General features: G+C 50.6%; 1 protein-coding gene across 3 annotated transcripts in view; it reads left to right on the top strand.

Annotated features, from left to right (window-relative positions):
- The window catches only part of ERMP1 (endoplasmic reticulum metallopeptidase 1), a 42,799-nt gene extending 15,478 nt beyond the window's left edge, over positions 1-27,321 (top strand). For 2 of the 3 annotated variants that reach the window (XM_032307526.1, XM_032307528.1), the window contains exons 5-15: positions 436-582; positions 1,451-1,543; positions 3,355-3,567; positions 4,373-4,593; positions 7,299-7,473; positions 7,836-8,026; positions 11,491-11,643; positions 13,743-13,945; positions 14,488-14,603; positions 23,230-23,393; positions 23,502-27,321. In XM_032307526.1, the coding sequence (XP_032163417.1) occupies positions 436-582; positions 1,451-1,543; positions 3,355-3,567; positions 4,373-4,593; positions 7,299-7,473; positions 7,836-8,026; positions 11,491-11,643; positions 13,743-13,945; positions 14,488-14,603; positions 23,230-23,393; positions 23,502-23,666 (1,841 nt within the window). In that variant the 3' untranslated portion in view covers positions 23,667-27,321. Of the gene's footprint in view, positions 1-435; positions 583-1,450; positions 1,544-3,354; positions 3,568-4,372; positions 4,594-7,298; positions 7,474-7,835; positions 8,027-11,490; positions 11,644-13,742; positions 13,946-14,487; positions 14,604-23,229; positions 23,394-23,501 lie in introns of those variants that run through there. The other variant, XM_032307527.1, reaches the window with a different exon arrangement.
- Positions 27,322-27,677: the final 356 nt, after the last annotated feature.

The raw sequence follows: 27,677 nt of genomic DNA, 5'->3' as shown, positions 1-27,677 counted from the left end.
TTAAAGTTTTATGAAGTGCTGTTATTTTGTAATTGAAAATAATTTTGTTTTCTGACAGTGATTCCTCATTTTTTTTTTTAATTTTATTTGTTTATTTGATAGAGAGATCACAAGTAGGCAGAGAGGCAGGCAGAGAGAAAGGGGGAAGCAGGCTCCCTGCTGAGCAGAGACCCAGATGCGGGGCTCGATCCCAGGACCCTGAGATCATGACCTGAGCTGAAGGCAGAGGCTTTAACCCACTGAGCCACCCAGGTGCCCCGTAATTTCTCATTCTTAAAGTTAATATACACCTAATCAAACAAACGTTAGAAAACACAGGAAACAAGGTGAAGAGACTGCTCTGGGCTGCGTCCCCAGGCCACAGCAGCAACTGTGTGTGGTGTGTGAAGAATATGGCCGTGTCACCTTGGACTGTGTTCTCCTGTTTCCTTCTAGGTCCTGAGAACCCGTGGCTGGTCCAGGCCTATGTTTCCGCCGCTAAACACCCATTTGCTTCCGTGGTGGCTCAGGAGGTCTTCCAGAGTGGAATCATTCCTTCAGATACCGACTTCCGCATCTACAGGGATTTTGGGAACATTCCAGGTATTTTGTGTACACCATGGGCTCTAGCCCAGTGGCGATTAAGTAGAAGCAGGTTTTACTTTTTCGCAGGATTGTAAGCCAGCAGTGTATCCTGAGAGAGCATTCCGTCGTGAAAGTTGTGTATTCTGTCACTGAAACTGATTTCCGGATATTTTCCTTTTCTTTTAAATTCTGCTTGCCTTTTCTAGAACCTGTCATCTTTCCCCACACAGTGGCAGAACGGGGGACAGCTGGTTAGCCCTTAGGCTCCCCGCAGTGGTGACCGGAGATCCTGGAGGGTCTTTGGCTTTGTTGTTGCCTGCCTTGGCTCGCTCCCGTGGCGGCTTGTACAGCTGATGTGAAGTTAGAGTTTGGCTCTGGCCCAGCACGGGTGTCGACAGCGGAGTTCTCCGGCCTCCTGAGCTGTATGCCTCCCGCCCCTCGCTGTGTGACTTGTGAGGTCTCCCTGATACATGGAGTTCCTGGTTATTTTGTGTCGCAGCTCTAGACGCTGTCAGACATTCATGAACGGGACAGCGATGGTGCTACTGCTTTGACATTTTGTCGTTTAGGAATTTAATATGTTAAACAGGCTTAAAGAAAGGTTTTTGTTAATTTTAAATTTTTTATTAACATATAATGTATTATTAGCCCCAGGGGTACAGGTCTGTGAATCGCCAGGTTTACACAGCACTCACCACAGCACATACCCTCCCAATGTCCATAACCAGCCACCCTCTCCCTAACCTTCTCCCCCAGCAACCCTCAGTTTGTTTTGTGAGATTAAGAGGCTCTTATGGTTTGTCTCCCTCCCGATCCCATCTTGTTTCTTTTAGAAAGGTGGTTCTTTAGAGCAAAATGACACTTTGTTTTTTTCTGTGTGTCTTAGGAATTGACTTAGCTTTTATCGAGAACGGATACATTTATCACACCAAGTATGACACCGCAGACAGAATTCTAACAGATTCCATTCAGAGAGCAGGTTGGTATTCAAACGTAGACTCTTGGTCTGTGGTAAGATGCAGTCTTAGGGCTGACCTACAAACCTACAAATTTCCCTGTGGACTGTGCATTAGGGACGCAGTGTGCGGCGTGCGTGAGCTGGGTGGGCTTTGGAGTCCGATGAGGGCTCGGATTTTAGCCTTGAAGTCTAGGTTAGCCATTAAGAACGTAGGACTGTTCATTGTGGGGCACTGGGAAGAGACCGGGCCCAGGGTGAATGCGGTGTGGCTGAGTGATGAGCTTGTACAGAACCGAAGCCAGATGGCGGAGGGGGCACTGGGTGCGTTGGGGCAGCGTGCCCGGCTGCAGAAAGTTATGGTGGTCCATCTTGGGTGGTGAGGGCAGGTTGAGTGGGTTACAAAACAGGTGTTAACACAACACCAGGGCTGGGGCTTAACATGCTTTCCAGAGAAGTCTGGAGTGTTTAGGAGAGGGGAGTCTGGTGGGGAACCCTAATGACAGAGTTGATAGAATTTGGTGCCATGCAGAAGAGAAGGGTGCTCCAGGAAGAGCAGAGCGTGGGCGTGTGCGTGTGTGTGTGCACGCACGCATGCGTGGGCGTGTGTGTGGATTGCTGGTGAGCGGTGTCAGACAGCAGTCTGGGTGGGACTTGTACAGGATCTGACCAGACGGCCGGCGGGCTGTGAAGCCTAAGTCCCAGCTGGCTGGGGAAAGGCGGTGCCATTGACCTTGATGGGGACGTGGGAAGGTGACCTCACTCAGGGCAGTCATGGAGAGGGGAAGCAGGCCGTCAGCTCGGCCGACGTGGACGGAGGGGTCTGTGAACCAGCCGGCTGGAAGCACCCACTAGGAATATGGGTTTGGGAATCAGAAGCATTGAGAAATCCACAGAAGCATGGGGGAGGGAATGCGCTTTGGGAGCGTGAAGCCGAGGCAGGAGGCTCAGCCTGAGCTTTTGGGGAAAACACGTTTGGAGGCTGGTGGGGAAGCCAGGGACAGTAGTGGCACGACAAGGCAGTGTGGCATCTCCGGGGAAGCCAGGAGAGTCAGGGGTGGGATGAACACGGGAGAATCGCCCTGTGGCTCATGGCTTCCTCCTCCTGTGTTCAGGTTCAGCCTCGGTCGTTCCAGGCGTGCCGAGCTCTGCCCGCCAGCGGCTCTCCTGCTCCCCGGCTTTGCGGCCAAGGACTCCCGAGTCAGACTTGTGTTACGTTGTGTTTGGAAAGTCCCCTCACGGCTTCCCCCTCCGCGGCTCTGGCTTGTGGGCTGCCTCTCCCGTTGAGCTGGCTCCCGTTCCCAGGCCCTGAACGGCACGGGCGGGGGTGCTTTTATGGGACCATCTAGACAGAAGTGCCTCCACTTCTCAGTTCCATTGGCTGCCCAGGTGTGGTCCTGGGGGCCTCTGCTCCCCATCTGTATTCCGGTTTTAAGTTGAGACAGAATTGACATTCCTTATTCTTAACCCACATGCCATAATGTGTTTGGCATCTGTGACCTTCCTGAGGGCCTTTTGTCTCTTGGCTCAGCGCTGGCTTTCTGGTATCCGGAGCAGTATTTAAGGTACATGTTAAATGACTAGACTAAGAAACAGCCCTTGGGTTTGTCAGTCGCGAGGAAAGGATGCGTCAGAGAACAGTTCGCGTGCCAGGGAGAGGGTGAAGGCCAGCGGGCCGAGCGTGTGCGTGGAGAGGACACAGAGTGGGCGCACAGACTTTGAGACGTGCGGTGAGAGCGGTGCGGTCGAGGCGTGCAGAGCCCTTGCTGTTGGCGGCCGTCCTTCCACTGTGCGTGGTCTGTTCACCCTCTTATCTCTCTCTTCTTCACTAACAGGTGACAACATTTTAGCAGTTCTTAAATACCTAGCTACGTCGGATATGTTGCCTTCTTCCTCTAAGTATCGACATGGAAACATGGTCTTCTTCGACGTGCTCGGCCTGTGTGTCATTGCCTACCCGTCCCGCGTCGGCGCCATCCTTAACTGCATGGTGGTGATGGCTGTCGTGTTGTACCTGGGCAGAAAGTTGTTGCAGCCCAAGCACAAGAGTGAGTATTTTCCTCTCAAACCACAGTGCTGGCCTGGGAATGAGAATCTGCCTGCAGTTTTTCTGGTCTGTTTACCTCCGTTCAGGGATTCCAAAATCCTAAACATAACCTCTGATTTATAGCGTAAGAGATTTTTTAGCGAATCTCAGATGAAGGCACTCGCTGCTCTTTTGGTGTTGGCACAGCGGGGACCTTTGTGCTTGTGCCACAGACACGGCAGCACGTGGGAGCTCCCGGGGAAGGTTCCTGCATGTGACTGTTAGTGGAAATGCCCGTGAAGCAGGCTGGTGTGCACTAGAGAGCGGTGGTCAGGGCTCCGTCCTGACGTCTGCCCTGACCGCTCTGGTTGGATTGGTTTCCTTCTGCTCGGCACGTTTTGTGATCCAGGCTGCTCTGTGGTCTTCCAGGGGTGGAGGCACGGACCCCCCCCCTCCCCCCGCCCCAGCCGGTGGCTTTGCTGCACTGCTCCTCCTGCATCAGCTGCCCAGCCGCGTTCGGTACAGAACTTGACCTTCCGTTTTTGCCGGTATTTCGATACGCAGAGCATCCCGGAGATGCCGAAGATGAAAGCTGACCTGCGGGACTCACGGCTCTGAGTTCCTGCTGCCCACAGACTCTCGGCGAATGTTACTTATGTATTATTCGTCGTTCATGTTTTTAACAAACCTGACCTCTGAGACTTTCTGTACTTTGCAGTGACAGTGGTGAATTTCTCGTTTCACCGTTAGGCCCCGTAACTCCGCCTGTTGGCCGTGAGGTTGATTTGGCAGTCGGTGACGTCCACTTTGTGTTTTGTCTGCATTAGCTGACACCTACAGGAAGGACTTCTTCTGTGCGCTCGGCATCACTCTGATAAGCTGGTTCACGAGCCTGGTCACTGTGCTCATCCTGGCGGTGTTCGTCTCTCTGATTGGACAGTCCCTGTCGTGGTACAGCCACTTCTATGTCTCCGTCTGTCTGTACGGAACTGCAGCCGTGGCCAAAATCATACTCATACACACCCTCGCAAAAAAATTCTATTATGTGGTAAGTGTGAGGCACGTTTCTTCATTTCTTTTTGCTGCCTTCAGGGATTGAAGACAAACTCAAGTGGGATTCGTTGTGTTTGGCTTTCGATGTGAGCAGACACGGTTTGGCACACTTGTAGAAAACTGTGTCCCAGAACCATGTTTAGTTTCTGGAAGGCTTCTTTGGAGGCTTTGGAGGCTTCCGGTGCCGCAGCAAAGCTCTCAGTGTTTGGGTGGTTGTCGCCGTCTCTGCTCAGTCTGCTGCGGTGGGTCACTCGCTGCCCTCTCTGGGACCCCGTGAGGGGCCAGGACGCCTGCTGTCTCCTGTGCTCGGGCAGCCCTGGCACGTGGCACGGACACACAGGAGCCCTTCGAGCCACACCAAGACTTTTTTCTCTTTTTTTCTCGCCCGTGCGGTGCCAGTGCAGACTCGGACAGCATCAGCTGAGGCGTGGGGCTGGGAGACTCTGCTTGGGAAGCACAGGCGCGAGGACAGAGGGTTCCGGAACGACTGGTGCTGACTTAGGGTTTCTGCTGTATATATGTGTGTCTGTTTGAGAAACATCAAAGTAGAAATTGTGGTCACAGAGTAACCGGAGTCATAGTAAACTTCAGTGACAGAGTGACCTGTGGCTTCTAAAGATTTTCTAAGTGACTACAGGGAAAATCTTAGTTTCATAACTTATTTTCAAGACAGCCAATGCACACCTGTTTCTTGTTTGCCCTGCTAGGAGTTAGTGTGGGCACACAGGAGGTGGTGATCCAGATCTTTCCATGGGGATCTCTGGGGATCTCTGGTGCCTCGGTCTCCATTTCAGTTCATGTCAGGATGTGCTTTGAGGAGCGCTTCCTTGTTAAAAGGCCTAGTGGAAGGGCTCCTGGGTGGCTCAGTGGGTTGGAGCCTCTGTCTTCAGCTCGGGTCATGGTCTCAGGGTCCTAGGATCGAGCCCCTCATCGGGCTCTCTGTTCAGCAGGGAGCCTGCCTCTCTGCCTACCTGTGATCTCTCTCTCCCTTAAATAAATAAATAAGATTTAAAAAAAAAAAAGGCCTAGTGGGGGAAGGTTCTTTGCAGTTGGCCATCTGTTTCTGGATGGGCTGATATTTGTATCTTAGGGGCTGCAGTTTCTAAAAGGATTCTGCTGTGGGGCTCAAGCTCACGTGCTCATTCTTAGTTAGAGCGTGGGGGTGCTGTGCGGCAGGGGAGCGGGGGACAGAAGTGCCCATTAGTAATGTTCCAGTGACTTTGACTAGTTTCGGATGCCTGATCCTAAAATTTAGGGCCGAACACGGCGCAGGAGGGATGTGTATAGAGTGCCGGCTGGGCCTGGCACCGTGCCCGGCTGGTGGTCCGGGACTGGTCAGGGCGTGCTCCCTGGCTTTGAGGGGTTTCGTCTGGGGCTTTGGCACACGGGGCACAGCGGGGAGCGCTGCGGGACTGCAGGATGCGGGACTGCAGGACGCGGCGGTCGGGGAGGCTTGTGAGGGAGGCAGGGTGGCTGGAGCGGGTTTGTGACGCGCAGACAGAGAGCAGGTTGCCTGGTGGTCAGAGGTGGGCGAGCACAAGCCCAGCAGCAGGTCAGCGCGGTGAAGATGAGGCTGATGACAGCCCGGTGACCGGACAGGCAGGCCAGTGGGGGGCCGCAGGCGGCCTCGGAGACGGAGGGAGGCCGCCGGTAACCATTTCCGAGCAGGACGGTGAGCTGACCTGGGAGACACGAGCGGTGGGAGACGGGGTGGGGGGCAGCGTGGGGAGAGGGGACCCAGTCCCGGGGGCGTCTGTGTGACCTCCGGCCACAGTGTGGGGGTGTAGGGTATGGTTGGCAGTGCCGAGACCTGTTTTCGAACAGCTGAGCGGTACTTGGCTTCAAGTAGAGTCTGAGAATTATTTCCTTTAACATTATTTTTCAAGACTGCGTGTCTTCACGCTGTGTTGAACGCGGAGGGGTGTCACGGCGTGGCTCTTCCCGTCCGAGGGGGTCTGTCAGAGGCGTCTGGACAGGTTTCGGAAACGCCCCTGAAAGCTCTCACGGTACCGCCCGAGCGCCGGCTGTCCCAGTGCGGGGTCCCTGCATGGCAAGCCCCGATGTTTGTGTGGACAGAGCCCCTTGGCCGCGGTGTCGGGGTGTGTTCAGCTCTCAGGCAGCTCCCCTCCGACGGCTCCAGGGGCTGTGCCGGAGTCCGCGGACTTCCAAGCCCACACATGGGGCTAAGGCTGATGAATGCAAAAGCCACAGGAAGCCAGGACAGGGCAGAGCCGCACCCCAGGGCCCCCGGGAAGCAGAGAAGACTCCGGAATCCAGCCAGACTGCATGGCCGGGGCTCCAGAGGGGCTGCGGGGGGCATCCAGGGCATCGAGGCAGCCCAGCTGCCCCGAACAGGTCCTTTCTCTCCTTGGCTTGAAGTTCTTTGCAAGTTGCATAAGTAGAAAAGTTACGGGAGTGAATGTCTTTAGGAGAGTGCTTTCTTCTATTTTACAAATTTCCAAAGGTTGCTTTGAGGCTGTGGAGGGAGAGCACAGGCTGCGCGTGAGTCAGCGGCTTGTACCCCGTCCTAGCAAATGCCCCTTCCCGGGTAGCCGTCCCGACAGGAGGTAGCTTCCTGGGCCCTTCCTTAAAGTTTAAGACCAAACGTAGCTCTTCTGCGCACAGGAGATGATACTGCGTTAGAAGATCTTTGTGAACGGCCCATGCGTGAGACCAGCGGTGTGTTTTTCTTTCTTTCAGAACGCCAGTGACCGGTATCTGGGAGAAGTGTTCTTTGACACCTCGCTGTGTGTGCACTGCGTTTCCCTCACGGCTCTCACGTACCGAGGACTGTGCTCGGCGTTCATTAGCGCCGTCTGGGTGGCCTTTCCCTTGCTCACAAAGCTTTGCGTACACAAAGACTTGAAGCAGCATGGTAGGTATTTGCGGTTTTGATGCAAATGGGAAAATACCTTAAAAATGCTTACAAAAGACCCTTTCTCTATTTTGTGATCTTTGGGTGTAGGCTTTCAAGATGGTTGCTGATTGCTTTTTTCAGTGTTGAGATCACAGAAGTTCTCATCCTGTACCTCATACCCCATGCCATGCTCATGTTTACGAACACATTAGCTCATGTACTACGTGTTCTGTTGTGTTTTTACCGTATTTAATTGTTCTTGAACGACATAGGTCATATGCTGTGTCCCTGAATGAGCGTTCTGTCTCACGCACACAGTACTATAGAATCTGGGTCCCACTGTAGAATTTCAGAGATGTGTGTTTTCTCTTTTTCCCTAGGTGCCCGAGGGAAGTTTATTGCCTTTTACCTTTTGGGGATGTTTATTCCTTATCTTTATGCACTGTACCTCATCTGGGCAGTATTCGAGATGTTTACCCCCATCCTCGGAAGGAGTGGTTCGGAGATCCCCCCTGACGTCGTGCTGGCTTCCCTTTTGGCTGGTTGTACGATGACCCTCTCCTCCTATTTTGTAAGGAAAAAACACTTAAAAATTTTTTTCTTCTTTCTTCATCTGTCATATAAATATGTGATGAGTTTAGCTATAGTACATTCTGGGAAATCTTGTATTTTATTGAGAAACATCTGTGCAAAAGAAATGGGGATTGTGTGTGTAGAATGTGGGTTTGGTGGTAAAAAGATGAGAAATGGGTTTGTTTGGGTTTTGTTTTTTTACCTCCTTGTCGTCCCAGATCCTCTACCTGAATGTGAATTTGTAGAGTGCCTACCACGTAAGATATGATAGAGACTGCTTGGTGGTGGATTTTTTTTTTTATTTTAAAGCTTTTATTTATTTGAGAGCGTGAGCATGAGCTTGGGTGAAGGTAGAGGGAGAAGCAGGCTCCCTACTGAGCAGGGAGCCCGATGCGGGGCTCGATCCCAGGACCCTGGGATCATGACCTGAGCCGGAGGCAGAGGCTTAACCCACTGAGCCACCCAGGCGCACCAAATGGTGGATTTTTAGAATGATTCCAACTTCCTACTGAGAGACAAATGTTAGTAAATACGTGGTTGGTTTTATTAGTGCCCTTAGAGCTATGTCGTTCAATCTGATGAGGCTCTTTCTGTTATCACTGAACTGACTGCCTGGCCGCTAGCCCCGCGGTCTTCACTAGTGGGGCCTGTCTCCTTGGGTGACGGACACTGAGGACTCAAGAGTGTCACAGGCCTTGTCGTTCTGCTCTGTCCGTGCTCTGCCCTTGCAGGGAGAGTTCTGCCTTTGCCGTGCCTGCCACTCCTCCCCGGGACTCCCCCGAGGGAAGACCGGACCCCGTGGTAGAGCAGGTTCCAGGCAGAGTTCTGCCCTCAGAGTGGGGACCTCAGGCCTGTCCCCTCTCATGGAGGCTGCTCTCGGGGGCGTGGCTCTTTTCCTGGAATTGCCGAGAATACGAAGCGATGACTGCATACCCATAGGTACACTCCAAGATTTGCAGTTAGGGGACTAAGTAGAAAAAGCAATTGTGACTCTATCATAGTTCTTTCCTTCATGGAGACGATGGCGAGTCTTTCCGTGTCACTGCGGTGGAGGGCATGTCAGGTGGAGGTGAGGGTTTAGAGACGGTGTGTAAGGACGCCACGTGCACGGTCAGCAGCTTCGGCGCACGTCCCTTAGGAGAGTGGCATCTGGCCTAGAGAGCAGTTCTGCACGCCCCTGTGTGTGGCTGGTGGAAGGAAGTCTGAGCATTCCAGCCGTTTGGACTTTGCTGTAACGATTCAGTCCTTACTGGTACGTGCAGGGGTGGATGGAGAATTCTGAAATGTTCTTGGACGCCTCCAGGGTTTACTTCTTTCGGTTTAACGTTAAGCCTTTAAATTCTCTGTGCAGGTGGCTAGAGGGTTTGGCTGCTGTGAGGGCTGAAGCGGTTCGGGGCTCATCATGCATAGGTTAGGTTGTGATCTTGAGTTGGAGGAGTCCTGAGCTGGGTCCCGCTGTCAGTGGGTGGAAGTTGTTAGTGCTCAGAAGCCACGACCAAAATAGGGGGCATTTTAGTTCCGTCCCGTGTGGAACGGGACAGACTAAAAACTCTTGACAGCTTCACCGTGGAAATGGAAAGTGACCCCTGAGTGTGGGAATCCTGGAAACCATGGAGAGAGGATTAAAATATATAGTTTTCTGAATTATATTTTATTAGAAAAGCTTCTGGAGCGTGCCTCTTGGAATGCATTGGAAGCTCATTTACTTTTCATCAGAATGCAAGGTGGCCGCGCCGCTGGTGGCGTGGGTGGGCGGCGTCTGCTCCTTGACTTGCCACCAGGGCATGGTGTTGGAGCGGGGTTGGGGGGGCCCTAAAGAGGCAGCCTGGTCTCCGCGCTGGGGGACAGAAAGCGTAATGCAGATTTCACAGAGCTCTTCTTTTTTTGGTCCTTGGGGGTCCACTGAGTCCATTTGCTAGGGAGCAGTGACGCGCCTGTCTGGTGGTGGGGCAGCGGGTGTCCCTGGGGTTGTCCTGATTGAATGAGACTGCTGCTGCGTGACCTTGGGGAACAAGACAGCAGCCCTGGACAATGCCTAGACCCTTCTCATGCATCTCTTTGTTTCATTTTGCACATGTTTGGGAATCTAGAGTGAGGGATGTCACATTTAAGGCAGAAATAAGAGTGAAATCGGAGGTGCTGGAATTCAGACACATTGTTGCCCCCCCCCCCCCCCCCCCCCCCCCGGGATTGCATCGTGCTCACTGCCCGTTACCAGACCTCCTCCTGGAGACGCGTGGCAGGGGCAGCCGACAAGCCTTGTGGCTTGAGGAGTGCGTGTGGCATGGGACAGGGTAGCTGACACGGAGCTTTAGGACATCTTGCAAGGTGGCTGGGTGGGGGTGGCAGGAGCCACCGCCTCTGACGCCGAGGTCTTCCTCTGACCTGCAAGACTCTCGACACCTAAGCGGGGCAGCCTCCCGCGGAGGGGAAGTCACCGCGTGGCGGGATGTCTGACGCTGCTCTGCGGAGTCACACCGTAAAATCGTACAACTGCCGGGACAGTGAGGGACAGACAGGTGCGAGTGTGGTTTTGCTAACTCCCTGCCTTGGCTGCTGGGGGTGGTCTGGTTTCCGTGCTTACTGTGTAGAAACGCAAGATCACTGCCCCGAGGCCAGTACCGTGTCGCTGGAGCGGACCCCGAGGGGACGCTGGTGCCCGGTGTTTGGTGTAGTAGAGCGATTTCTCATTTTCATTTCCACCGAAGTCTCTGCACATTCATGCTCTACGCGTGGAGCCCTGGAGGGTGGGTGACCAGGGGAGCAGGCACGGGGAGCTGGGATGGGGTCAGCGGGGCCCCTTCCAAGCCCCCGAGGGATCTGAGGGTGGTTCTGTGAGTCACGCGTGTCCCCCACAGGGGACGGTGACTTCCGGACCACCGAAGGGCTCGTGGAAGCGGGTGTGGGACGTGCGAGGTGCCCCCGCCCGGGCCCAGGCCTGCCGTCAGCCCGGTCCGCTCTGCTCACCCAGCCCCGAAGGGCCCCGCGGCGACCCGACGGGTGTTGAGGTGCGAGCGCGGACGCAGCCAGCAGCGAGGCGGCCGCCAGAGCGTCCGGAGCCGAACTTGGTCTCCTGGGAACGGGCGTGCGGACGCGCCCGGTCTTAGCTCCGGTTCTTCAAGGAGAGCCTCGTGGGGTGACGCTTGGTAATCAGTGGCGTCTCCCGGGCCGCGGCTGACGGGGGGCACTGACAGAAGCGAAGGAAGGTCCCGGTTTCACGGGTGCCGTGTCTGTCGTGCTGTCTCTGCCGACCGAACCGAGACCCCATCTCTGTGTCCTTTCCCCTCTCGAGGGTTGGTGGGCGCTGGGGCTCCCCTCGTTTACATGGGCTCCGGCCCAGCGCGCCTGAGGCAGCGCCCGTCCCCCGGGTGTGGCGTGGTGACAGCTGCCGGGGTGGCGGCAGGGCCGGCGTGTGCCCCCGGGAACGCCGCGGCTCCGCTCCTGACGCGTCGTGTCTCGCAGATCAGCTTCGTCTACTTGGCCGAGAGCACCCGGAAGACGCTGCTGGCGCTGACGTCCGTGTGCGCCGTCACGCTGCTCCTGGTCTGCAGCGGCGCCTTCTTCCCCTACAGCTCGCAGCCCGCCAGCCCCAAGCCCAAGCGGGTGTTTCTGCAGGTAGGAGGCGCGGCCTCGCCGGAGGGTCTGCGGGGGAGGCCTCGTGGGCGCCGCGCTCGGCTGCGGGGCATCGGCGGCGCCTGCGCTTGCTCCCGGCCGCCGAGCGCCAGGCGGGGCGGGGGGTGACCCGAGGCCGGCTGCTCCGCGACACTGGCGTCCCCGAGGGCCCGGCCGGGACACGTCCGCTTGCTCGTCACAGACGCGCCCGCGCTGGAGAAGGCCGCGCCGGTCTGCCGCGGAGTGATGAGCTTTGGAAGGACAGATTGCGGAGGCGTCCGCAGGCTGAGCAGAAACCGGAATTCAGCCGCGAAGTCAAACGGCTGTTTTAAAATGCCCGTAAAAATGATCGTAGGCCGTCTGTGAGGGAGGGTGTCCTAATGAAAATGTAAGAGCTTAGAAAGGGGCCAGTAACACGGGCTTTAGAACTTCTGTGCATTTTAGGTTTTCGGCACTTTTTGAAGTTGGCGCCGGAAGGCCGGAGAAGGCGCCGAGCTGCCGTACTCCCGGCCTCCTCTCTCAGAGCCCAGAAGCGGACAGGCCAGCCGCACACGCGGGCACCCGGCTGGCTGGACCGGGAGGGCACGCGACTCTGGGTCTCGGGGTCATGGGTTCCTAGACGTGGGTCTACACCCGCGTGAGGTGTAGACTCTACTTTACAAACAAATCTTAAAAATAAAGAAAAGCCAAGAACCGTAAGCCAGGAACTGCTCGGGGACTTGAAGGAGTAACAGTAACACTCGAAGGTCAGTTATCAGGGAGGAGGTGCTGACAAAGGGCCACTGTTCCTCGTTACGGGAAGTCCTGGAGGACACAGCGATAGGCCTTATGTGACAGTCTTGACAATTTACAAAACCATGAATGAAGAACAGCTCACTTTTAGGAGAGTCAGTGTGTTTTCAGTGACTTGCCGAATTTTTATAATTACATTAGTAAGGAAAAGTGACATTTTTATTTTTAAAAACTCCCATTCTGCTTTGCTGGGGTTCTCTTCTTCCCCCGTGCCGGAAGTGGGCATGCCTTCCCCGAAGGGGGTCAGGTAATAAGTACTTGGGGCTCTGCCAGCCGCGTGGCCTTTGTCCCCGCCGTTTTGTGGCACACAGGTGGCCACGGACGGCGCCTCGTCAGGTGAGCGTGGCCTGTGCAAGCAGGGTGGTGGCCGCGTGGCCTGTGGGCTCCAGTTCCCCGCCCCCCGCGCCGTCCTCTCTTCCTGCTTGATGTGCTCGGGGCTCTCCCCTGCTCTGGATGCAACGTGGTGCCCACGTGTGTCATCGGGCGTGCGTGGGGGGGTGTCTCTGCTCGGGAGGGGCTTCAGGCCGCGGACTGAAAGCAGAGTGTGTCTCTCAGAACGGCTTTGTTCGCAGCCTTCGCCTAAACGGAGTTCTGCGGTCCCTGTCTCTTCAATCTGAAATAGGTCTTCAGAAAGGCTTTCGTGAAATTTCGCATGTAAATGTACTTGTAAGAAACAGTAACACTTTGTGTATTCATCCTCGAGTTTAAAGGAAAGAACAGAAGTACCTGCTAAGACCCGAGTGTCCCCTTCTTCATCCCAGCCCCCCCCCCCCAAATACAGTCGTGAAGTTGGGAGGGAGTTAGTACCTTTTCTTGACCACGTTCCTGTGGAGCCCTAGACAGGAAGACAGAGTTTGCCTCTTTTTGAGCCTCTGAAAAGACAAAGCCATAAACGGCCCTTCGCGACTGGCTGTGTCCTGCCCAGCAGCGTGGGGGAAGCTTCCTCACGGACGCGCGTCACGGTCCTTCGTCGCCGGGTGCCCCCGCCGCTGCTGCTGCTGCTGGGCGGCCGGGCGTTCGCAGTTTTCGCTGCCCGCGTCGGTGCTGGATCCGTGCGCGGCCCCGGCCGGCTGTTCTCTCGGGCCCCTGCGGGAGCGGAAGGGCCGGCCGGGCCTGTGCGTGTTTAGGTGACGCTGAGCAGTGCCCTGGGGTGGCCGGGCCCGCCCTGCCCCCCAGCAGCGCGGGACGGGCTCTGTGGCTCCGGGGCCCGGGGTGCCCGGCATCCTCCTGTTGGCGCATTCTGTGCCGCCCGAGCGGGGGTGCGGTGAAGGGGTCAGGCGGTCTCCGTCTCACGGCCCTGTTCTTCGCAGCACGTGACTAGAACGTTCCACGGCCTGGACGGAAACGTCACTAAGCGGGACTCCGGCATATGGATCAACGGGTTCGACTACACGGGCATGTCGCACATCACGCCTCACATTCCTGAGATCAACGACACCATCCGAGCTCACTGTGAGGAGGACGCGCCCCTGTGTGGCTTCCCGTGGTACCTCCCGGTGCACTTCCTCATCAGGTCGGTTCCCTCGTGTGCTGCTGGCCCTCGGGGTGGTCCCCGGTCCCACCGCCACGCGACGGCCCTTAGCAGTTAACCCGACGGCAAGTGCCACGTGTGCGGTGTCCCTCGCGGCCAAAGTTCCCCTTCTTCAGCGGGACAAAGCACTCGGAAGTTGACGGTGGCCTCAAGTCTGGGAAGTCCTTCTAGAAACCCGAGAGAGGCTGGTCCTCTCGGGAGGTCTGATGGTCTGATAGGTCGCAGTGAAGCCTTCGTGCGGAGGGTTTTAGATTTCTGGGATGTTCGAGGTTTGGTGGTAAGGGGCTGGATAAGAAGGAACAGGATGGGAGATGGATTCTAGACCACCTCGGGCCCCTTGTTCGTAACTTGGGGAAGGTTTTATTACACAGTGATGGGCTTTTAGAGTAATTAGCATGATTTTACTGTCAGAGATTATTTTCATATCCCAAAATGAGTCATATATTCAGATCACTTCAGTGAGTTAGAGAGAGCTTTCAACTAAAATTAAGTGTCCTAAATATTGAAGCTACCTTTCCAAATAGGAAAAATTGGTATCTTCCTGCCCCAGAAGTTTCTCCAGGAGATCCGGCTCATTTCAGACTTGTGTCCAAAGAACAGACACCCTGGGATTCTGTGAAGCTGACGTTTGAAGCCACAGGTAAGAGACAGGACAATGTTTTCTTCTCTGTTGCACTTTTTAAATTCTTAAAATATGTATTTTTTTTTTTCCATAAATGGTAGTGACTAGTGACTTAGGAAGAACTTTTTTGTGTTTCTAAGAGCACTTGAAGTTTGTTTTCTTTTTTTTTAAAAGATTTTATTTATTTGACAGAGATCACAAGTAGGCGGGGAGAGCAGGCTCCCTGTGGAGCAGAGAGCCCGATGCAGGTTTCGATCCCAGGACCCTGAGATCATGACCTGAGCTGAAGGCAGAGGCTTTAGCCCACTGAGCCACCCAGGCGCCCCCCCGCTTTTTTTAAAGAGCACTTGAATTTCTTTAAGACTTTATTTTTTTAGAGTGGTTTTAGGTTTACAGAACAACTGAGCAGAAAGCAGGGCTCCCCTCCCCCTGCTTGCCTTATGACATCGTGTTCTCGGAGGGAGGTGCAGTTCCTAGTGTGGACGAGCCCAAACTGCTACACATTACCAGGAACTGAAGTCTGGTTTGCATGAAGGCGCAGCTCACTCTGTGTGTTGCATGGTTCTGGGAGTTTTCTGGGACCAGTGAGTGGTGTCTCGCGCCCGCCGTATCACAGAGTAGATCGGATTCCCTGCCCTGAGAATCCCCTGTGCGCCCTCCCTCCACCCCTCGTCCCCTCCCTCTGGCAAACTCGGACTTTGTCACCACTTCTACTGTCTTGTCTTCCCTGGAGTGTCGTGTAGCTGCAGTCAGACGGTTCGTAGTCCTCCTCACTTGGCAGTCCGCATCTCCGAGCCTTTGTGTCATCGGGGCGCCAGAGCCTCCGTTTCTTCCCACCGCTCCGCAGTGATGTGGCTGCGCCCCGGCCATGCGCCCGCAGAGGGACAGGCCGCCTGGTTGCTTCCATTTGGCAATTGTGAATTAAGCTGCCGTAAACATTTGTTTGTAGGTTTTCGTCTAGATGCATTTTGAGCTCACCTGGATAAAAACCTAGGAGTGCAGTTGCTAGAGCGTGTGGTTGGCCTATATTTACTGTTGCGACATGGGCAGCCTCTCCCAGCGCGCCTGCGCCCCACTGCCTGCCCAGCAGCGCTCAGAGTTGTCGCTGCTGGGATCCTAGCCACGCTGCTGGACCGGTAGTGCCGGGTCGTGCTCCTTCCGTGGGCCGCTCCCTGTTGACCTGCGGTGTGAGCATCCTTTCCCATATTACTTGCCATCTGAGTGTCACTACTGGTGAGGTGTCTGTCTGTTAACTGGGTGGTCTGACTTGTTCAAATTTAAGAGTTCTCTGTGTGTATGGATGGAGTCCTTTAGATCAGATAAGTGCTTTGCAAATGTTTTCTTCCAATCTGGGGTTGTCTTTTCATTCTCTCAAGAGTGTTTCCTACAGAACATAAGTTTTTAAATTTAACGAAGTCCAGTGAGATCAGTTTTTCTTTGATGGGTTATGATTTTTTTTTAAAAGATTTTATTTATTAATTTATTTGACAGAGAGAGAGAGACAGAGATCAGAAGTAGGCAGAGAGGCAGGCAGAGAGAGAGGGGGAAGCAGGCTCCCCGCTGAGCAGAGAGCCTGATGCGGGGCTTGATCCCGGGACCCTGAGATCATGACCCGAGCCGAAGGCAGCGGCTTAACCCACTGAGCCACCCAGGCGTCCCGATGGGTTACGATTTTTGTGTCGTCTAAAAGTTTGGTTTTGTGTTTTCTATTTAGATCCATGAGAGAGCCATTTTGAGTTAATTTTGTGAAAGATGTAAGGTCTGAGTGTAGGATTCTTTTTTTTTTGCATGTGGATTTCTAGCTGTTCCAGTACCATTTTTTTTTTTTAAGATTTTATTTATTTATTTGACAGAGAGAAATTACAAGTACACTGAGAGGCAGGCAGAGAGAGAGAGAAGGAAGCAGGCTCCCTGCCGAGCAGAGAGCCTGATGCGGGACTCGATCCCAGGACCCTGAGATCATGACCTGAGCCGAAGGCAGCGGCTTAACCCACTGAGCCACCCAGGCGCCCCTCCAGTACCATTTTTTGATGAGGAATGTCCTGCCTCTACTGAATGACCTCTGTTGCGTTGTCAGACAGCAGTTGACTGTATTTGCGTCCGTCTATTTCTGGGCTCTCTATTCTGTTTTACTTCTCTGTTTCGCCATTATGGTGCGCTCTTGGTCAAGTCTTGAAAGTGGGTGGTATCCATCCTCTCCAACTTATTCTTCTGAATGTTGCTTGTCTTTTGTCTCTCCATATATCAGTTTGTTGAGATCCATGACAGAACTTTCTGGGATGCTGACTAGAGCCGCACTGTAATCTATAGCTCAAGCAGGGGCAAATGGCATCTTAGTGGTTTCTCGCTGACGTGGAATAGGTCTCCACTTACTGTTATTCGTTTGCTTTCCTCAGGACTAGATTGTGTAGTTTTCCTCATCTATTTCACAAGACTTTTTTAGATTTCTACCCAAGTATTTCATTTTGGGGATGTTAATGTAAATAGTATTTTTCATTGATGGTATACAGGAACACAGTTGATTTTGTTTATTAACTTTGTATCCTGCAACCTTGCCATCATTGTTTATTAGTTACAGGAGGTTTTTTGTTGATTCTTTGGGATTTTCTGTACGGATGATCATGTTACCTGCAAACAGTGCTATTTCTTCTTAATCTTTTTTTTTTTTTACTTCTTACCTTTTCTTGTCTTACTGCATTAACCAAGACTTCCAGTATTGTGAAAAAGCGCTAAGAGGAGTAGTAAGAGTGGCAATCACTGTCTTGCCTTTTTTTTTTTTTAAGATTTTATTTATTTATTTCTCAGAGTGAGCACAGGCAGAGCACAGGCAGCCAGAGGAAGAAGCAGGCTCCCTGCTGAGCAGAGAGCCTGATGTGGGACTCGATCCCAGGATGCTGGGATCATGACCTGAGCTGAAGGCAGAGGCTTAACCCACTGAGCCACCCAGGCGTCCCCACTGTTGTTCTTGATCTCCGTGGGAAAGCTTCTGTATTTCTACTGAGTATCCTGTTAGCTGTAGGTTTTCTGTAGATGCTCTTTATAAGGTTGAGGGAACTCCCCTCTAGTTTTAGTTTGCTGAACTCTGACTGTGAACAGATGTTGGATTTTGTCACATGCTTTTCTTTGTCTTCATTAGTCTGTTGTGTGATGGATTACAGGAACTGATGTTCAGAGGCTGATCCAATCTTGTATGCAATCTTGTATACACCCTCCCTGGTTGTAGTATAGAATTCTTTATATGCATTGTTGGACTTGATTTGCTAATACTATGTTGAGGATTGGTTCTGTTTCTCTGGAGAATTCTAACACGAGAAGTTCGTTTTTAAAAGTTCCCGCTGTGTTCCCTTTGTACCATTCTTGAGTGTCATAGAAATGGAATTTTCCAGTATGTCATATGCTGGGTCTGGGTCATGAAGCGTCATGTTTTTGAGACTGAGCTGTGTTGTTTTGAGTATTAGTATTTGGTTCCCTAAAAGGAGTCTCTGAGAATTCCAGCTGTTCCACACTCTCCCCAGTATTGGCTGTTCTTGTCCCTCATACGGTTTCTGCGGGGCCTTCAGCAGTAGCTCCTGCACTGGTCTGGTGACCGATGACGTGGGCCACTCTGCCAAGTGCTTCTGGAAGACATTCCGTTACTTTGGCTTGTTTCATTTCTTTTTCTCTTTTAAAAATTGGGCTTATTGGTTTGCAGAAGTGCATTATGTTCCACATCATAGTCCTTTATCAGGAATGTATGTATCAGATATCTAGATTTTCTTATCCATTCATTTTCTTAATGGGGTCATTTGATGTGCAGAAGTTTTAAATTTTTATGAATTTCAATTTATCAGGTTTTTCTTTAGATTTAGTGCTGTATGTATCCTCTCTAAGAAAATCTTGTCTACCCAGAGGCCACAAAGACACTCATTTTTCCTTCTAGAAACTTCATGGCTTTAGCTGTTATGTTTAGGCCTATAATGTACGTTGAATTAATTTTGCATATGGCGTGAGTTTTTTTTTTTTTCTTTATGGATATCCAGTTGTTCTACCATCATCTGTTAAAAAGATTTAACCTTTACCCTATTGAATTGCTTTGGCGTCTTTGTCAAAATTATTGGATTGTGTATACCTCAGCTTTGCCCACTTTTTACTGAACTTCCTCTTTCACAAGTAGCTTGTTTGGTTTTTGTATTTTTTTGGTGACTATAGCCATCATATTTACTATAAAAAGCAAGTTATTATATTTATAGTTCATTCACAGAAGGGACTTGAAAATCTGGTAAGGAAGACTGCAGGACACAAGATGGTGGTAGTGAAATAATACAATTTGGTAGTTAACCAATGGAACAAAGCACTTACAGGGAATTAAGAGCCTCAGCTGATGCTTTTGAAGGTTGAAGGTGGATACTTTTGTTTTCTCTAAGCTTTTAAAATTTAATTGGAAATAAATTTATTTTGTACCAACCGCTTTTCTTGTTCATGCCAATAATTATTTCTGATTTGTATTTAACCACCAGCTTGTAAAAAGGAAGCACAGAAAAATCCAAAACTTTATCTTTCATGCATAATTTGGAGAATTCCAGTAAAATTCAGGTTCCTGGCAGGCAGGTTACATATCTCCTGCCCTGTTTTGTGATTACAAATGTCAAGAAATCAGGAAAAAAAACTTGACCATATATATGTGGGTCTGTTTATGCATCTGTTAATTACATTTTTAATTATAGAAGCTTTTAACTTAATGATTGCGAGGGTTAAGAGCCTCCAATTTTTTTCAGGATTTTCCTTGCTATTCTTGCATGTTTGTTTTTCCATATGAACTTTAGTATTGTAACTCTGACATAAAACTTAATCGCTTATTGGTATTTTGGGGAGTAACATAATTTATAAATCAATGAGAGCTGACATAATGTCATCCTGTCCAAGATGTGTTCCCATCTACTTTTGTGTCTTTCAGGAGTGTTAATAAGATTTTTCTCATCTAGTTTTTGTTGCTATTAAAATTGGGGCTTTCTCTACTGTTATCTTAACTAGTTATATTTTGTATGTGTCAATTTTGTATATAAATTTTGTATCTTGCTATCTCACTGAATCTTCTACTTTTTTTATTATGTTAGTCACCATATAGTACCTCATTAGTTTCTGATGTACTGGACTATGATTCATTGTTTGCATTCGATCTTTTACTTTTTGATTTAATTATTGCTCCTCTAGGGTTCCCCATGTAAACCAGGAATTGCCAACCTTTAAATGGCCAGACAGTAAATACTTTTGGGCTTTGCTATATTTCCCTATTGTAGATTTTTTTATTAGCTGCTTTTTCTTTCTCTTTTTTTTTTTTTTTTTAAGACGTTTAAATTTGAGAGCGTGAAAGAGCATGATTGCAGGGGAAGGGCAGAAGCAGACATGGGGCTCCAGTCCAGGACCCTGAGATCACGACCTGACTAGAAGGCAGACGTTTAACCAACTGAGGCACCCAGGCACCCCTTAACTACTTTTTAAACACATAAAAACCATTCTTTTTTTTTTTTTTTTAAGATTTTATTTGTTGATTTGACAGAGATCACAGACAGACAGAGAGGCAGGCAGAGAGAGAGAGGGGGAAGCAGGCTCCCTGCCGAGCAGAGAGCCCGATGCGGGACTCGATCCCAGGACCCTGAGATCATGACCTGAGCCGAAGGCAGCGGCTTAACCCACTGAGCCACCCAGGCGCTCCATAAAAACCATTCTTAATCCAAAGTCTTACAAACAGACCTCAAGTCTAGCTTGCTGACCGCTGTGTATCTTCTGCAAATACAGTCTGTCTTCTTGACCTATTCTCAGGCCTGTGACTGACATGTGTAAGCGGCTGGTGCTGCCCCGCGGCGATGTGGCGTGATGGGGGCGGCGCTGCGTTCGTAGTGCGCGGGTGTGCAGTGCTGCCCGGCGCTGGGCGGCGAGCATTTATGGGCAGTCCTGCCTTGCGTGTTTTCATAAGGAATAGTTTTTAATTTTGGGAAATGCTTTTTTCAGAATGTATAAAGAGAATCATAGGATTTTTCTTCCTTCGGTCTTTGGATAATGCTGTTGTTTCCACTAGGCCGTGGCTTCTGATTCTCTTCACATCACTGGATTTTGTTTGCTAATGTTTAGAAATTTTGAGTTAATACTCATGAGTGATACTGGTCCATCTTTATTTTTTGGGTACTCTTTAATCAGATTTAGGCATGTGTCACACATTAAACATCATGAAAGTGGAAAGTTGTCCTTAATTTCAAATGCCTTAGTTTGGGAAGCATTTAAATGACCTCCTTGAAAAGTTGGCTTCTGCTGCTCTCTGCAACCACCTGGCCACAGCGCCTGTGTTGCAGGGGCAGTTTAACTTTCTCTTGGGATATTGGTCTGCTTCAGGTTTATACCTCTGTTGTACAAGTTTAGTAATCTGTTTTCCTTGGAAAGTATCTATTTCATCTGGGTTTCCACGTTTAAGAGTATAGAGGTCACATTTCTTCTTTTTGTATATTTGTATTTTCTCTACTTCACACCCCTTCCCGCTTTTTTTTTTTTTTAAAGATTTTATTTATTTTACAGAGCGAGATCACAAGTAGACAGGCAGGCAGAGAGAAAGAGGGAAGCAGGCTCCCTACTGAGCAGAGAGCCCGATGCGGGACTCGATCCCAGGACCCTGAGATCATGACCTGAGCCAAAGGCAGAGGCTTAACTCCCTGAGCCACCCAGGCACCCCCTCTTGCTGCTTTCTTAACCAAGTTAGCTAATAGTTAATTTTTAAAAAGTTTCTCACTAAGTTACATCTGTTTTATTCTCATTCTTTTATTGATTTCTGCTTTTTGCTTTATCTGTAAGATTTTCTTTTCCTCTTTGTTGTCCTTTTTAATTTTACTGAAAAAACATTTATTGCTATGGGGTTTCCTCTTATCACTGCCTTTTTAAGTGTACCCAGTAGTTTAATATTTTCATTATTTACAAAAACATCCTGTAATTTTTTTCGAATTTCTTCTTAAACCCGAGTCTCTTTTATATTTATTTGAGAGAGCACACCCAAGCAGGGGGAGAGGCAGAGGCAGAGAGAGAATCGCAAGCAGACTCCCCACTGAACAGGAAGCCCAGCACAGGCTTGGTCCCATAACCCATGAGACCATGACCTGAGCAGAAACCAACAGACCCTTAAAGGACTTAGCGACCCTGAGTCTTTACGTAGACTTTAAAAATTTGCAGGTAGAAGGCCATTTTGTTTTGTTGTTGATAATTTTAAGCTTTACCAAGTTATCACCAGTTTTACTTATCAGTTCTATAAAATTGAAATATTGTATTTCCTTTATAAGCTAATAGTGTATGAATGTTTTGTGCCCACTGTACACGCCGATAATGCAGACTTTATCTTCTCAAGTTGGGTATATCTACCCATAAGATCTACTTTACTGATCACTTGTTTTGGTCTTTTTATATCCTTTTTGTTCACCTCATGTTTTGTAGGACAGTGGACTATCACAGTCTCTTACTTGGGTCTGTCTGCATCTCCTGTAGTTTTACTTTATCAAGCAGTTGCTGTCACCTGATAGAATTCACAGCTTTAGGTATTATAAAGTACCTTTTAAAAATTTTTTTAAAGATTTATTTATTTATTTCACAGAGAGAGATCACAGAGGGGGAAGCAGGCTCCCTGCTGAGCAGGGAGCCCAATGTGGGGCTCGATCCCAGGACCCTCAGACCATGACCTGAGCTGAAGGCAGAGGCTTATCAACCCACTGAGCCACCCAGGTGCCCCATAAAGTACCTTTTTGTATGTAATGTTTTTGTCTCAAATCCTGTTTTTTTGGAAAGATTTTATTTGAGATTGAGCATAAACAGTGGGGAGGGGCAGAGGGAGAAGCAGGGTACCTGATGCGGGGCTTGATCCCGGGACCCTGAGCTCATGACCTGAGCTGAAGGCAGAGGCTTAACCGAGCCACAGGTTGCCCTAAAAAGATCTTTTAAAAAACTGTGTCCACTTTGTTCATACTGCGATTGATACCCTTCCTGAGTCTCTTTTAAGTATACTTTTTGAATACAGTAGATGATTGGATCTGGCTTTTTAAGCGAAGTTGAAATTTTTTCCCTTCTAGTTGCTAATTAGGTCCTTTCCCATTTATTTTTTATGACCGATGCATTTGGTCTCCACTTTGTGGTTTGCTACTTTCTTTTTGTAGGTCTTTTTTGCTCTTTAACTAAAAGAAGTATTTTCTGGCATTTAGGAAAGCTTACCTTTTTGTTTTGACCACATATTATGTAACCTGTTACTATCTAGTGTTGAGTGGCCTCGCCCCTACGAGTCTGCGGACTCTGCTGCCTCACTCCCTCCCTGCGCTGGCCGCGTGGTATCTTGGCTTCCAGCCCCATCACGTGTTCGGGTCTCTTTTGCAGCAGCTCTTGAAGTCACCTCTTGGTTAGGTGAAGCTTTTTCTCTAGGTTTTCGAAGGACTCATGCGTGCTACATTCTAACGTGTTTCAACAAGGGGTTTTCTCATGGTCGGTTCTGGGCGTTTCCTGCTGGCGCTCACGACTGTCCCAAGAGCGTGCCCACGGCGCGGAGACGCACGCCAGCGCGGCCTTCACAGTCCGGTTCGGTGGGGAGTTAACTGCTTTCCTTGGTGCTTTGTGACAGATGACATCTTCTTCCTCTTCCATACAGGACCGAGCCACATGTCCTTCTACGTTCGAACCCACAAAGGGTCGACGCTTTCTCAGTGGTCTCTTGGCAACGGCACCCCAGTGACAAGTAAAGGAGGGGACTACTTCGTGTTTTACTCCCACGGGCTCCAGGCCTCCGCGTGGCGCTTCTGGATAGAAGTACAGGTGGGAGCTCCCGCATTGCTGCGGCCACTCCTCAGGCACCCCGGTGGCGTCTGGGATCGTTATTCCGCCTTCCTACAGCCGGAGAACTAAACTAATTTTCTCTGCCAGGTCTTGGAAGAGCGGCCGGAAGGAATGGTCACGGTGGCCATTGCTGCCCACTACCTTTCTGGGGAAGATAAGAAGTCCTCCGAGCTGGATGCTCTGAGAGAGAAGTTCCCAGACTGGACCTTCCCCTCCGCCTGGGTGTGCACCTACAGCCTCTTCGTGTTCTAGTCTGCTGGAGCAGCGCGCGGTGCGTGCCCCGTGGGATGCCCCCGGACGTGGTTTTCCTCCGCATCACGTGGGTGTTTGTGAGGCCATGATCTTGAACGAGCGCCCGTTCGGAGAGCTTCGTGGGCGGACACACTTCAGGGCCAAGCGCCATGGCGGTGTTGCTGTGGGGTAGGGACGCATGGCCTTTCTGACTCTCGAAACGCCGGCTTCCTGGCCCCCACGTGCAGTGGGCACCACCACACCCGTCAGTCATCCTCTAGGACCTTAAGGATAAAAGCCAATAAACCACTTAGTTATTACCCTTTAGGATCATGAACGGTACAGAAGGTACCATGGGACAAAGGACATTTCCGACTGAAGCCCAAGATGTCTTGGCAGAGGACGGTGGCTAAAATCAGTTCACACTGGGATCAGGGCAGGTACAGCAAGGGCTGGGGGGGCCGAGAGCTCTGCCGCTCCAGGCACGACGTGAAGCTCCGCAGGCCGGGGGTCTCTGCCGCCCAGCCCGGGGTCCCGACGCGAGAGTCTGTGCCAAGCTGCGGCGTCCCTAACAGCTGCCGCCGCCGCCATGCTTTCCTGAGTTGCTTTCCCGGCCCGATGTCTACCTGTTCCCCGTCCACCTTCCGGGTTCAGCGGGGCATCCATTCCGCTACCTTTCCTGTGGGGTTTTTCTAGGCTCTTCTGGCTCCAGATGTCCTGTGTGCAAGCGCACAAGCTCCATTCCGTCCTCAGAGCCTGGGGTTGCTGTGGTGGCTGCTTTGGGGGACGATAAGTGAGCAGGGTGAGGCGTGGCTGGGCGTTTTATATTCTCTTCATTTAATGGGCGTGTTGTTATCCAAGGTTCATCTTCTAGGGCATAATTTTACTGTGGCACTGAGTCCTAAGTTTGGTCTGGTTTCTCCGTGTGCAGCAGAGCGCGTTTCCGGGGGCCGCAGGTGGTGGCTTACGCGGTGATGAGGCCACTGGCCCCGCAGCCGCTGGTATCAGGACCTTGCAGAGGGGCGGGCCGAGGACTTCCAGGTGCTTCTCCCTTCCAGGAGGTGGCTGGGGAGGCTCGTCACGGCGGGGGCTCTCGGGGCTTCCTGGCCGCAGCCGCGGATGGGTCTGGGAGAGGAGGGGTCAGTTCTCCCAGCTTGCTTTTTTCCACAAGAAACTGAAAAGGTTGGACAGATTCGGACGTTAGCAAGCATAGGCCAAAAAGACGTTTTAAAGAAAAGCAATAGGAAAACAAAGTGGTACCTACGTGTGCATCGCAGGAGGACGTGCTCGCAGCTGCGTGCGACTGACGGACACGGTGCGCCTTCTCCCGCCGCTCCGCCGCCGCCGGCCTACCCTGGGGCCCTGCAGCGTGACCCGGCCGCACAGCCAGCGGGGCGGCGGCCAGAGCCAGACGCCAACCCCGTACCCTGGCCCCTGGTATAGGTCCGGCCGGCAAACCTGCGAATTTTTCAGGCGGTGTGGAAGGACTGCCGTGTTCGTAGCTTGTATAGAATCAGATTGTGGACAGAAAGTGATTGCTCAGTGAATTTCAAAATAGAGGCCTGTTTCTGTTGTCCCTGTAGTTGATCTGAAACAGACTTTATGGGAGGGGGAGTCCCATGGTGAGGACAGGCACTGTATGAGAAAGTTGTTTTTTCCCCTTCGGGGAGGATGTGATTCCCTTTCGGTAATAATCATGGTTCTCTTGCCGCCCTCACGTTATTTTCCTCGGTGAGCAGCATCTTTGCCGCAGACGGGAGGACGTAGACGTGCTCGTCCCTAAGTGCAGCGTCAGGGCAGGCAGCCGCCTCTCAGACTGGAGTAGCTCATCATTCAAAACTCACTTCTAAACGGGTCTTTCCAAATTCTAACAAATGTAGTTTTTCCTACAGAATTTAGAAGTAGCCCAGTACTGCACGTTCAGTGAAAAAGTCAATTGTGGTTTTGAAGAAAATGGTTAAAATTTTCCTTGTGTCTGACAGGAAAGCCTGTTGCATGAAGTATCTGTTTCCACGGGTTAGCTGATGGAAGTGAGGAGGCAGGATTGCTGCGATGCCTCCACTGAGGGGGCCTCCAGGCAGCCGCTCCGGAAGCCCTAGGAAGCTCGACGGTCTTTCTTTTCACTGGTCTGCTACTTGCTGAGGATTAACTGTTGCCTTACATGACTGAAATACACTTTTTAACCTACTAGTTAGTATCTTTAACAGAAAAACCAGATCTTTATTGTTTGTTCTTTTGTATCCCCATCTTTGAAGTTATTTCAAGTCTACAGAGCCTTTTTGAATCTTTATAAAAAATTGCTTTTAAAAAACCTGGGTGGCTCATGTGGGTAAGAACGGGTATGTGAGCAAAGAGCTCAACGAAGAAATACTGGGATGCTTTTTACTGTGGAATGAAATTGTGCATGTTTTGTTAAATGTTGAGCTTTTAAAAATCCTCTCCATTGACGAAATCACTGAAGGGCTTATCCAGAAGGACTATGGGGGCAGGAAGAAGAAACGTCTGGTGGCCCACCTCTCTCTCCTCTCCACCCAAGGAGAGGGCAGGGGCCCTGCCACTCCCCAGAACAGGTTCCTATGCAAGTCGTTTTGCTTTCTCAGTGAAGTCCCTCCAAGCAGTGCGGTGCGCGCCTTGCAGCCTTTTAGGGCCAATAAAGCCAAAATGCATTTAGGCCTCTTTATGCCTGGTTCTTTTCATTTGGAAAATATTTTAGCTAACTGAAGTATATTTTCTTATTCCTTATTTGATTTGTAAAAACCTTAATGTACTGATCTATTTCTTCAAGTCTGGCTCTATACATGACCAGGTGGGATTTAAGCAAGGCATGAGAAGCTGGTCTAATGCCTGAAAAGTCGACGTGATACACCATTTCAAGTGACAGAGCACCTTTACCAGGGTGAGGAAGTTCCCTCCTACGAAAATTCACAGCTAACCTCATCAGTGAGGAAAGCCTGCGAGCTTCCCTGTAAGGTCAGAAGACGACCCGCAGGTCCACCACGGCCACTGCTGCTGTGTACAGTTCTGAGGCTCTGGCCAGGGCAGTTTGACAAATGCCTCCAGATGAGAAAGGACAGACTTACAGAGCAAATCCTAAGGAATCCACAAAAAAAAAATGTTAATACATGAATTCAGCAGTGTTACAGGAAGTGCTATCGATACACCGATAAGCAATTGTATTTCTACAACAAGAAGATAAATAAAATGTTTAGGACTAAGCTTACGAAAGTACAGGACTTTGACACTAGAACTTAACCCTGCTGAAAGAAATCCCATGTTTGGGGATTGGCTTAGGATGGCCGTATTCTCCAAATTGATCTGCAAATTGAACACAATCCCAGCTCTTAAGTGCAGAAACTGACAAGCTAATCCTAACAGTCATAGGGAAATGCCAGGGACCTGCAACAGACCGAACAGCAACTTACGAGTCACATATTCAGAACTTCCCACAAAGCAGGGACAGTAACCAAGACCACGTGGTACTGGCAGTAAGAAGCGAGATTGATACACAATAGAGAGTCCACAAATAAATCCATGTTTACAGTCAAATATCTTTTCTGGCAATTCAATGAGGGAAAAAAGAGCCCTTTTCAGTAAATGGTGCTGGGACAACCGAATATCCGCACACAGAGCGAACAAAGACCCCTCACTTCGTACCGAACGCAAAAACAAAACAAAAAAACCCCAAACCTCAAAATGGGTCAAAGACCTAAATAGGAGCTAAAACTGTAAAAAACTAAAAGCTCTCAGAGGAAAACAGAGGCACAGGTCGCCAGTAACCCTGGGCAGTGGTTCCTCACATACACCAAAGCACAAGCAACCAGAGAGGAAGTTAGACTTCCCCCAATGAAAAACTTTTATGTTTCAAAGGACCATCCCAAAAGTCACAAGCCTTAGGAATGAGAAAACACTTGCAAATCCTATCTGATAAGGGTCTAGTATCTTGTAAATCAACCATAAAAGGATAAATGACCCAACTGTGAAACAGGCAGATTCGGGCATTTTTCTCTAAAGATCCGCAAATGGCTAATAACT

Source organism: Mustela erminea, chromosome 12 (assembly GCF_009829155.1).
Source record: "Mustela erminea isolate mMusErm1 chromosome 12, mMusErm1.Pri, whole genome shotgun sequence".
Taxonomy (NCBI): Eukaryota; Metazoa; Chordata; class Mammalia; order Carnivora; family Mustelidae; genus Mustela; species Mustela erminea.
This window is presented reverse-complemented; position numbering and strand designations above follow the sequence as displayed.